Source organism: Aquila chrysaetos, chromosome Z (genome assembly GCF_900496995.4).
Source record: "Aquila chrysaetos chrysaetos chromosome Z, bAquChr1.4, whole genome shotgun sequence".
NCBI lineage: Eukaryota > Metazoa > Chordata > Aves > Accipitriformes > Accipitridae > Aquila > Aquila chrysaetos.
Window position 1 is genome coordinate 47,541,549 of NC_044030.1, and position 12,891 is coordinate 47,554,439.

The window sequence follows — 12,891 nt, forward strand, 5'->3', positions numbered from 1 at the left end:
ACAGCACTATGAGGGGTGCTATGGGGAGAATTAACTCCATCTCAGCCAGACCCAATACAAACTTGCATGTAGCCACTGGATCCTTCAGTCCACCCAAAATACTGAGGAGTGTTTGAAGAAAGTGGTTGAACACTGGACTTGGACACCAGGATCAATATTTAAAAAGATACTGTTGTTGGACAGCATTGTTTGTGGTCTGTCCTTAGTGATGTCAGTTCCCACAGGCTGCAGTTTCATGTGGCAAAATATGACTGCATAAAGGAAATTGGAGGGAGCACTGTCTACATGACAGTTCATTTTTTGAGAAGACAGTACAGTGACACAAGCAGCAAATTACGTAAGATTGTAACAGGTAAAGTAGGCTGTTTGGACCACTCTTGGAAATCTGATGATGCAAAATGTGCTAGCCCAGTTCTCCACCACAGAGCTGGGTCTGTACAACTGCTTTCCATGTCACTACATAGTTTAGTGTTTTTAAACTAATATTTCTTTTGTGGTAATTTTTCCACCAGAACACTTGCATACACACAGGTAAGTATCTGGTATATTTAATTCACCAGTTAAACATGTTCGAAAATGAAATGTTCATGGGTAGCTTCTGCTCCTTCCAACAGACAAGATTATAGTCAGATGAACAGCCTTTTAGCCCCCCAAAACCTAGGGGTAAAACCTTTATATAATCCTCCATGATCACTGCTAATACTATGCTATGAGCTATTTTCTTTCCAAAGACAGGCACTAAGCACAGAAGTGTAAGTATTAACAGGATATAAGAAGACATCATGCCAATAGCACCTAAAAGAGAGGCAAGAATTTATGAAATTTCAAGTTCTGTTTGAATCTTGCGTGATCCCGGCTAAAAGAAGTTGTAAGCAGCAGGAGCATGAATGGAACAAAAGCCAGACACTTATGTGCAGACTACTCTGTATAGGAAACCTCTTCATTTGGCTAAATACCTTTGTATGAGGGAATAGTTTATGCTTGGCAAATCTTTACAGTTGTTAGCTTCCAACCAATTAAATTCTCAGCATAAGTCATGTCTGTGCTTTTACATGAAGATGATTTGCATTTTCTGATCTTAAAGTGAGCTCTTTGTAAAAAAATCCCAAGCAAACAAGGCAGTAACTGTTTACAGTAGAAAATGGGGGAAATAAATTTAATTTTCTGACTGCTGAGAAACACTGATGTTTATTCTTCAGTCCTTCTAAAAAACTGCATCTGAGCAACCTAGCATGACTCATCCAAAAGAAGACAGTTTCAGAGCACTAACAATTTTTCCCCTATAAATTAGAATTAATGCAGGACTATCATGATACCTACTTTAAAATCTAAAGGATCAACAAACCAAAGGAGATCAAGCCATATATTAATAGAATGGCAAAGATCTGTCTTCTTTGTGATGCAGTTCAGGAATTAACATGTAATAGAGGCTCTTTTTTAGAAAACCTGATGTTTATACTGTAGTGTTGTTATGTGTTGGTCCATTCTTGAAGCCAGGGTTGTACACAGATTGCAAATGAAAAGTGAATTAAGGTCCTGTATAGAGGTAAAAGATCAGTTAGGTAGTACTGGGGAAGATTTCTTTGATTCAAAAGAAGATAATGTACTGGTAAAACAATGTTAGATACATAGAAAGTTTTCTTTCACGCAAACTGAAGAGGATAGGTAGCTGTGCCAACCGCTGCCAACTGATGCAGGAAACTTAATGGGAAAAGCAACATTTAAATAAACACACTGTATGAGAACAACAGAACTGCTAAATTCACATAAAGTCAATAGTAATAGTGTAGTTTTGGCAAAAAAGAGGTCAAATGAAGAATGTGTTGGACTGGGGCAAGTGGCACACATGTGCCTGGCAGTGCTACCGAACTGAAAAGTTCCTTGGGTTATTACTTATAGCCTAGAAAGATCTGGGAAGAAAAAGCTTCATACTGAACAAACTCTCTGTATCTGGAGTTGTGCTGGTATGCTTGGGAAATCCCAAGGTGTATCACAAGTTTTATCAAGCTTTTTTTGTTACCATAGTTTTGGCTTGATGGGAAAGTTTAAACAGACTTCAGGAAGATACTTTTGATAAACAAAGGGCTTCTTTAGGACAGGTTGGACTAATCTAAGGAGACCAGCTAATGTTATAGGTAAACCTAAACGCTCTGGTCTGCTTTGAAAAGCCAATTCTGATTTTATTTCAAGGCCACTTGTAGTTACCCAAGAACCACCTTGACCACATCAAGTCAGATAATTCAACAGTCACACTACTGTGCCTTAGATGTGCTATAGAAAGATATAGGAAAAAAAAAATATTATTAACTATTAATCGTTATTAATATTGGCGTGAGGAGACACACCCCTGTTTTAAATTTTTCATACTGGGTCCTAAACTACAAACTTGCATTAACGACACTTTTAAACTTTATACAGAGATCATTTCTGATGGGCCTATGGACTGGCAGCAGGGGGTTGTTAATGTTTAGATACTAAAATTCTTGAAAGAGTTCTCCTTCCTCTGAAAATTATAATCAAGAATGTCATTTAATAATAATAAATAAAAGAAGAAAGAAATAAAGAGAGTAATAGAAAGAAGAAAAAAGGAAAGTATTAACTACATTTAAACCCTCCAAGAAAACTCATCTTCAATCTCTGCTTAGTTTCATAATGGTCCCTATTATAATAAATAGGGCCTTTCTTACCACAGCCCTCTTCAGTTGGGTCTGACTCTTCCAGGCCGCTAGCTATCTAGAAAGAACATGTATCAACATGAAATGCTGGGCTATCTCAGGTAGGCTCCCTGCTTCAAGATGAGAGTCCTTTCTACCACAGGGAGCTCAGCTTCAGAATAACAGGCATCAAGCTCTGCTGTGCTGCATCCTTGTGATGGAAACAGGTGAATCTGCTGCTGGGGTTTTGATTTTAAGAGAGACAGAAGTTGATAAATATGTGAAGTATTTGTATTTAGAAAAGAAATGATTCTTTTCATTATGGAATAGACATTCAGTAATATCTGTGCAACAAGACTTTATGGGAACACACATTGCTGTGTTGCAACAGGGCGAACCTCCTCATTCCACTGCTGAAATTTACACTGTGCATGCCAATCTGCATGCCAATGCATAATATGGTAAGACTGTGGATGTGGGAAAAGATGGCCAAGTATACTTTAAAGTATTACTCTTTTCTTCATACCTGGAACATGTTGCACCCCAGAGTGGATTCAAGACGGTGGTGAAACTTGGACTGGTTTTGTTCACAGATGGTGCAGGCTGTTTGTACCGTTTTCCATGTTCCCTATTGCCCCCCCTGTTTGGACCTGCCCACTCTGGAAATGTGGTTAAGAGCATCCACAGCTAAATTATCCTCATCCCCAGCTAAGCTTTTTCACCTGAGATTGCTGTTCTTGCCTCATTGGCGAAAAGGAATGAATCCCATGTACAGTCTGTGCATTGTGACTTGCAATAACTATACTGATGCATGTAATTCCAATACACTGCTTAATGCAGATGTTCCAGATGGATGCATGGCAGTAATTTCATCAGGTTAACTGATACAAGAACTATAACTCAATGCATGAAAAGAAGGCATTCCCAAAAGAATGGGGATATTAGGATTCGAGCAAAAAACCTAATGCGGTATGGAGAGGTCTACAGTATCAAAAGTGTCTTGAAATCAGAAATCTTCCTAATTTCCTGCACTTCATTTTTTTGAGTCCATAGCATCCCTGCAGGGTGTAGCTGGGTTGTAATTGGGTAATCAGCATATCACAGCCAGATTAACTAACTCAAAGTCTCTTGCTTTATGCCTCTACCTAGACTTCTCAGTATGTAGGTCACTAAGATTGGCTACTTCTTCATGAACAATTTCAAAATTTTGGTTCCATTCTGAACTGTGAATAAAGCAGATTTTGAAATGCTGAAATCCTTGACAGAATGGTTTGTTCCTCCCTTTGCACAGTCCTGATAAAAACCTCTTACTAGTCAGTCTCTTTTTATACTCTGAGGTTATACCAGTTTAAGTGTATTACATTTTCTACTGATTTTGTTGTTACAGTAAATTCTGCATATATACACCCCAAATAGCACCAGTCATGTTAATGTCATTTTACAAAATGGAAGAATCTGATACAAGGCTTGCAAAACAGTGTGGAAATACCAATGTAAACTCCTCTGAACAGAGAGATTTTCTTCTCATTATTTGCCATCAGAACACATCAGGCCCCTTAACTAGACTGTGTGTGAAAAGTCTGTTGAAAGGTCACTTTTTTTCCTGTGACTGACTGGTAATGGAAATGAAACCTGGTATTTTGCAACTCTGACAGACAGATGAGCATGACTGCCAGCCATCTTATATTCAGCAGAGCTGTGCTGCAGCAAGATGGGGTTGAATTTGGACTGTTACTTCTGTTTGGCCTGACTTGCAGAGTGTTGGTCAAATCAGGCACTTAGTGCTCACTGCTTCCCCTGCAGCCTCCTCTTCTTCGCACAGGTCTGGGTCAGGGGTCTAGAGTGAGTGGAGTCCAAGGTTTCATCTGTGCACCTGGTGATGGGACTGCCTCCATGCCTGGGTGCAGGTGGAACACATAAATAGCAAAGTAAGAGAAAGAAAAGGTACAAACACTTGCAGATCTTTTTGTTGTCCCCTGGTGAACAGCTCTGGGGAGCACTCTGGCAACAGCACTTACAAGTATTTTGTGCCCTTGGAAAGACTATCCCCACGGGGTGGAGGGGGGGTGTGTGTGTGGAAGAAGTAATTTGCTTTGAATCCTGCTGTTAGAGGATTTAATATTAGTAAATATCACAGCTTTTACACGACCCTACATACTCTGTATAAATAATACTTTATTTTTTGTTTCTATTTTCTCTGCCAGGTCAGTGAATGCTAGTATGCAATCTGGAAAAAAATTATTAGAATTATGGTAATAAAGAAAATGAAAAGCCTCCCCTGATTTTATTTATTTCGAATAAACTTTGAGAATCTTCATCTTAAGGTAAAATAACATAAGAGGACTAACTTATCTGGCCTTTTTTCACATCTGATGTTTTCATAGGTCACTTTGGCTCATCAGTAGCATCTTATTTCATATTCTTGCGCTGGATGTATGGGATAAACATGATTCTCTTTGGACTGACTTTTGGACTTGTAATGGTGCCCGAGGTGGGAATCTTTTAAATTACCATTAAGAACTGTTATGTGAATTTCTGTCTTTGCAGTGAGATTTCATAGGACTGGACCTTTAAATAAATTTGTAATCTCTTTATGCTCCATTTAAAAGTAATAATATATACTAAGGCTGTCAAAATGTGCTTTGATTGTGAACAGTTGTCTCTGTAGAGAGATGTCTTCAAATAGACACAACAGAAAAAAGTATATAGGCTTGTGTCCTGAAAATGTTTGTCCATGGTCTGGGATGGTGCTAAACTTTTTTTTCCTGTGTAGAAAAGAAGGAGAGGAACTGATACTAAGAAGCAACCAAGTGGAGTATCTTCATTGAAATGTGCATTGCAATAGAAAGATACACTCCAGGCCTCTGAGGCACCATGAATCCTTTTCAGCTGCTTTAATACTTGCATGCTGATAAGGCCCAACAGGGCTGTAAAGTCACGAGAGGGGCCTCTCATGTTTTGCACTGTGTGCAGCGTAACTGTTAATAATGCTGCTCAGAGAACATGTAATTCAGGTAGAAATCACTTCTGTGAAATATATTTTTCTAGTTCCTTTGAGCCACCATATTGTCTTTCTAAAAAGAGGGCTTATATGGAATTAAAAGTAATGTGCCATCTCCTTGATTTCACTATTCCGCATCCTCTTACTTATCTTCTAGTAAGCAGGTGGGAAACAGGTAGGAATTTCCAACAGCATCCTAGTACAGCATTTCAATAGTATGACCCATCTTCCACTGAAGCCAAAACAGAGAAAATGCTCAAGAGTTTTCAGGGTAAAGCCTGGAAAGGACCCTGTGAGGACATATACTGTGGCTGAGCAAGCATCTCGCCACCCCAGTGGGACTCTCAGAATCCAAAAACTGAATCCCTAGCATCTTCCCATACATTTCAATTAAAAACCCAATAAAATCTGTAATGCAAGAAAAATGAATGTTCTGGTCTTGTCTGTAAGACAAACACCACTCATCAGAGGAATTTGGACTTCTGTGTTGTCTTTGAATGTAGGAGGCACAGTTTGACAATCCTTTGATACTAGTGCAACATCACTTTAAATTTAGAAAACACCATAAATGCGTACTTTAAGCATAGTTTCAATCATTAATGTGAGAAGCTATCAAAAGAATTGGAGAAGTAGGTCATCCTCACTAAGGAGTTCAGGAGCATAAAAGAAGTCTTCCTAAGAAATGACAGATCACTGTCCCTTCCCTTCGTTGGTATTTTGCTTTAAAATGTAAATTGCTCTCATTTTCTTGGTTCCAGGCTTTGATGGGAAAGCCATATGGCTCTTTACCTAGAAAAACTGTCCCAAGAGCTGAAGAAGCAAGTGCTATGAACTTCGCTACTCTCTGGGATTTTAGTGTAAGTGCATAAACTTGCAATATTGTATATTCACACGACTATTTGATTATTATGGGCTTTTATTTCATTATTTAATATTCAGAAATTTAATATGAGATATTTCAGGAGGAAATGGCAATAGAATTGATTTACATATATTTTTCACAAGTTCTGAGTATATATATTTCCTTCAGACAAAACATATCATGAAGCTCAATGTCCACACACACTTTCAGTATATGTAGCAATCCAAAGACACATGGGAAAAAGTCTCAAAGCTGGATTCAGATCCCTGGGCACTGACTTTCCATTTCTTATGGGTAAATTTGGTCCTCTGTTTTTATATGATTATGGTTCCAAATTTGAGGATGTAGTGTGAATTAGGAAAAAAAAAAAAAGAAATCACAATAATGTGCTCTGTAGGCTTTTTCTAAAACAAAGAATTCTATCTTTAGTTTTTCTTAGTCGTATAGAATATGCAGATATTTTAGCTGTATTGAGAATCATGTCTTAATTCTTTACCGTTGATGTGATGCCCAGTCTATCCTGTGGATCTATACCTCCTGTACTGACAAGCTAAAGGTATATGTCATACTGCTTTTTTTTCCTGAAAACAACAGTTTTATCTCATTTTGCATGTGGCACATCTCTATAGTCAGCCTCTTTATATAAAGATGATACAACTTTGCATAAAGTCAGTTGATTATAAATTTGGTATTACAATAAGTTGCTTAGAAGGCTGTTAGGTTTCTCTATGGCACGCAGTCAATGTCATCAAAAGGTACTCTTCACCTGTGAAAGGGTGCAACCATCTAGTTAAGGTTTTCCTTCAGATTAATCAAAGCAGCATCCATTGAACTAAGTGTGATTACTCCCTCAATCTGCTGCACTTTTTCCCTTCTGTAAGAAGTACCAAGACTTTTAAAGAGTTATGCACACATGCATGTTTTAGCACTTGAGTTGTTTTAGCAACAGCAAGCATGAATGTGATGTTGAAAGCAGACCCATTTCTTGGAAAAAAAAACTCAGGCGCAGGTTCCTCCAGTTTACAGCTCAGACTCTCCAGCTGTCTGCAGAGCGACTCATCTAAAGTGGCCTCCCCATGTAGCTTTGGACCATGTGAGGTCTCATTCCAGCTGTGCCAGTGGGGGGAATAGTGCAGGCTATGAAGCTCTACACAGGCAATCCCTGGAGGGGCACAGGCAGATTTTCATACCTGTCCCTTTTCTAACAGGAGGCCAGCTCTGATCTCTCCTGAAAAAAACATAAAAAGGGTACGGTGTCTACGCTTCTCATTTTTATTGCCATTTTTTAGTATGGTTAAGGGGTGGAGAGATCCCTAATCTTGTGACGTGCAGATCTCAAACAGGATCCCTTGGTTTGTGGCTTAATACCTTCATGTGGAGGCTCAGATGATGCCAGATTTTGGTCCTTTTTTTAGCTTCCCTAGCTCTATTTTCAATCTTCAGCTATCAGTGGAGGAAGAATCGTGTTGTAAGATGACAGAACATCAGAAAAAACTTGGCTGGATATACCCATTTTCTCATTTATAAGCAAATCTTTCATGTTTATTAACTATAGACAACCAAATTAAAAGAAAATCATAAAATAATAGGTAGAAATTACAATGTTTGTCTGTCTTTTGACTATAAAGGTATGCAAAGTGAACAGATTACTTCTTTATTTTGCCACATAAAGTGATGGACCCTCTTTGGATACAAAAGGATAGAAAGATCTTTCTAAAAGGCCATGCATGTAACATTTTGCAATGACTGCTGCATAAAATGGCATGGTGTCTGGTTCATCAGCACTTGTGTATTTGAGTGACAATAAGAATACATCTAGACATGTAGCTGGGAAGTTAGATCATGACATTACAAAATAAGAAATTAAAATATCTCGGAGATACTGGAGAAAAAGGAATCATATTTACTTGGATATTTTGTAAAAAGAGTAGAGACTGGAAGAGCTTTACACAGCAAATGGGAATAAGGTTTAAAGAGAAACATATTTGAGAAAAGATGAATGAAGACAGATGGTGGAAAGAGAGAGGAAGTTTATGATAACTGTCAGAAACAGGATCTGACAGCTCTGAAGAAGAAAGTATCGTAAATAAGAGAGTAGCAGTTAACACAAGGAGCAAATGCAAAGGTAATAAACACAGAATAGGGCAGTGAAAGAGGTGGATCCCGCGAAATACTGAGGGGAAAAAAGAATTTTCTTGAGGTGTGTCAGATTGACAAATACTCCCTGAAGACAGTATCATCTTTAATTAAGCAGCACAGGAAATAGTACCCTTCATCTGCTAGCAGTTCTTGTATGCTACTAAGTAAGTTACAAATAAATGAACCCACATCAGCAAACATTATTTCATCCTAAAAAAAGCCCCAAACCCCACCAATCTTTAAGACAGTAAAGAAAAGATGAGCTCAACATATCTTTTGCTTTTTTGTGCTTAAAATTGTACTCATTTTACTGACATGGCAAAGAGAAACAGATTTGGATTTTGATGTATTTTAATTGGAATTCAGTTTTAACGTTGTATATTTCACAGTTCAGATATTAGTTCAAACTTAAAAAAAATCAGACTCTCAAGGGTCATTACGATAAAGCATTTGACCAATATTCTTATCTCACCCCTCTTTTATGTTAGGCTCAGAAAGGAGTGAGAGAGATCTTCCATGCATGCTTACCTATACACAGCTAAAGATATTCAAGTCTCACAGTGAAATGCAGTAGGCAAACCCCAGGGAACAACATACTGAATGACATGCAGTGGAGGAATTATCTCTGACTTTGCAGAACACAGTGACTTAAAAAGCATTTTAATAATCTGAGGGATCCAAAAGGCTCTCCAGAGCTGTGTTAGGCTGTATTGAAACCTGGGCTAAGATGGAATTATAGGGTGCTTTAATGAGCAAAAGGATGCAAAAGACATACTATTGAATTTGAATGTGTCCTGACTGGTATAGATGTTTTACTAGTAATTAGTTATAAATGTGTTCTATGACAATATTTCCCTTATCAGAGAAGAACATACTATTATCTGTTACGTGTAGGCACATCTCTCAAACCTAGTCTGATAGGAGGAAAAATGAGATATGCTGATTACCAAAGCAAGACAGTTTGAATAATATTTCTGTTTATCATATATTAATATTTCATTTTCATCTTAGAATTGTGAATTAGGTTTTCCAGATAACACCATGACTCATTTCATATACTGTGAGGGCTAAAATAAATTAAGTGCATGTTTTGCAATACTATATGAGAAAGATATTATTTATTCTAAGTAAAATAAGCAACTGAAAAGCAGAAGGGAAGTAAATGGCTTTTTTAATTCACAGACCCCTCAGCCTACTGTACTAGTGTCAAAATAATGCATGGTCTAACCACTAATTACGTGGTCAAATACTCTGTATTTGACTTGAAGTCATTACAACCAGCTGGAGGTTTGCCACTGCTGTGCATGTGCTGAGTTCTCCTTGCAAAGGCTCTGGATACAGTCTTCTTCTAGGAAGCAAGTTCTTGCTCTAACCTGAGGATTATCAGGAAGTTTTAGGTATTTGAATAATTTTAGATACCAGCAATTGCTTACATTTAATAATGTACCATTAAATTATTTCAAAAAATCAGCAATCCAACCCATAGAAGAGAGGGTAATTCTCATTAAGATTTTTAGAAAAGGAGATATACTTTGAATTGCTGAGAAAGAAGGTACACTTACATTGCGCTTTTTACAGCCTTGGAGTCTAAGCGTTAAAAAACACTGCATACTGAATAATCATCCATAAAATGCAGTTAACTATTGGTTAATCTATATAGAGTGATCACTCAATGAACAGCAGACAACATTGCTAGACAGAGAAGGTGTATGATAATTTTATATCAAATAGGCTATGCAAATAAATTTTAGAAACATGAAAATTAAGTTAAGAATCTGGCATTTTATCTGCAAGTAATTTGTAAAACAAATTTTGTAAAATAAAATGTTTTTTTCTTTAGAAGAAGTATGTGGATGAAAAATTTTGACTCATTAAATTGTAGATGGAGTGCCCATGAAGAGTTTTAAATATAAAAGATTTGAAAGTTGACATGAAATATTTAGGTCTTTCTAAATGAAAGGAGAGATTTTCCATCCCGTGATATTTATTATAGTGATGCTTACAACTGTTTTGAATGCATTGAAATGAATGTTTCTGTACATTGTTATTGGTACAATTTCTGAATATGTGCATATTTAACAGATGAGACATTATAATTTTTGCTGACTTTACAGGGCTTTGCACAGTATTCTGTACTCTTTTATGGTTATTACAATAACCAGAGGACAATTGGATGGCTCAAGTTCAGGATGCCTCTTTCATATTTCCTTGTCGGAGTTGGGACTATTGGCTACAGCTTTATGATTGTCATTCGAACGTAAGTTTTCCTTGGCTCTGGAGTAAAGTACATTCAGAAAGGCAGATAATTCCTCTCTTGACCACTGAGACTATCTTTTTAAATATATGATTATTGTAAGGGCAGGACAATGCTAGATCAAGTGCAAGGTCAAAGTCATGCAAGATTCCTTCAGCCTGTATTTATTTATCTACTGTTCTGCACCAGCAGCTCCGTTACAGTGTTGTGGAAGTGGGAAAAAATCCTTACTGAAATAACATAACACTTCCCTGCTGCAACTTCAAAATGAAAAATGAATGCATAAAGTAAGGAACAGAGCTGTCAGCCCATCTTTTCATAATACTCTGCATCTAGCAGAATGTCAGCTAACGTCCAGGAAATTCAATTGTTCTACCTTTAATGATACCTTATGTGAGTTAAGTTCTTCTATGAAAGAAGAAGATGAGAAAGAAAGAAACATGGCAAATAATTCTGTGTGTAGCTCACAGTCAGCAGTAAATGATCCTCAGCAAGACTATAGTGGTTAGGTCACATTTGCACAGTGGTGTAGAGGGAAGAATTAACGCTACTGGCCATAGTAAGGGTTTAATATTCTGTGGAACACAAAATAATCTCCAGCAGTGTGAAAACTATGCTTACTACAATGTTAAGAACATAACATTTAAGCAGTAGGAAGCACAGGGGTCAGTGAAACAGGGTTTATGCAGTTCAGCTGGTGATATAGTAGGCTTTTGCCTCTCAAATTCTGAATTTTGTCTTAGGGTCAGAATTTAAATGAAATAAAATTATTATTCACTATTATTAAACACAGTTATAAAACTGTTATTCACAATAATTCACTATTGGAATAAACTGTGATAATTCTGATAGTTTCTAAGGACATCGGCCACCAATGAATATAATCTTTAATACTCTTGACTCAAACAAGGTGACTACCTACCACAATACAGCTAGCTATAGTGGTAGCTTTCAAAGATCCCTACAGTGAATGAGTGCATAAGCACTAGAATAGTTCATATTCTGTTTTTCAAATATTGCATGGTTTCCTGCATAGGGCAAGAAGCATTTCAAAAGGAAAAAAAAATGTCTTCAGATACATATATGTATTTCTGGAGAAGGAACAAACTACTGCAATAAAAAAGTAATTGGTTTAGCTTGAAAATATATTTTAAAATATTTTTTGATAATGTAGCTGTGAAGATTAGAAAAGTCTTAGTATCAGACAATTGTATTTCAGTGACTGACACCCAGACTAAAAAAAAAAAAAAAAAAAAAAAAAAAAAAAAAATTCCTTCTAGCAGAAAATGCCTGTGGCCCAAACAGAAGTATATCCTTGAGGAAAAAATACTATGTACGTGTTGACTTCCTATCCAGCCACATAACACTAACGCTGACCAATATTTTGGTAAACTTATGAGCAGTTCTTGCAGTCTTCTGCTCTTTGCTGTTTCTCCAGAAAGCAACACAGTGGGCACAGCAACTAAAAGCAGTGCAACAGGAGGTGGAACCATTTTTCCTCTTTTGACTGAGATCTGGAAAAGGGAATGTCTACGTGAAAGAGGTAGTGAGGATTATAAGCATTATTATTTTATTTAGGGGAAGTATTTAGATTTAAGGCTCCTCTCTACAGCTCTTCCAGTCCATAACATAAAATGGAAACATTTCTGGTCTCAAAGAAATTATATCCCAACCACAAGACTGTTCACTGTTTCATTAGGAACCCTTGAGAAGGAATTATCTTAATCTAGAAAACAGCAGCAGGGCAGATCCTACTCAGAACCTTTCATGATCTCTGTCCCTTCTGTATATAGAAGGAAAAACAAAAAAACCAACCCTGGTGTTGGTTTATGACAGGTCAGAAGAATTTTCTGTATTATTTACTTACTATTCTCTTCCTAGATTTGAGAGTGTGTATTTTACTGAACTGTTAAAAATGTGGTATGTAGAATATATTGACCCTAATAACATAAATCTGCTGCATTAGTGAGCTTTAAAATAG

At 37.0% G+C, this 12,891-nt stretch overlaps 1 protein-coding gene across 1 annotated transcript in view; it reads left to right on the forward strand.

Moving 5' to 3' along the window:
- TMC1 (transmembrane channel like 1) overlaps positions 1 to 12,891 on the forward strand; it is a 72,121-nt gene that overhangs the window by 32,067 nt on the left and 27,163 nt on the right. The window contains exons 7-9 of the mRNA XM_030005857.1: positions 5,039 to 5,145; positions 6,414 to 6,512; positions 10,771 to 10,913. Of these exons, the coding sequence (XP_029861717.1) occupies positions 5,039 to 5,145; positions 6,414 to 6,512; positions 10,771 to 10,913 (349 nt within the window). The remainder of the gene's footprint in view (positions 1 to 5,038; positions 5,146 to 6,413; positions 6,513 to 10,770; positions 10,914 to 12,891) is intronic.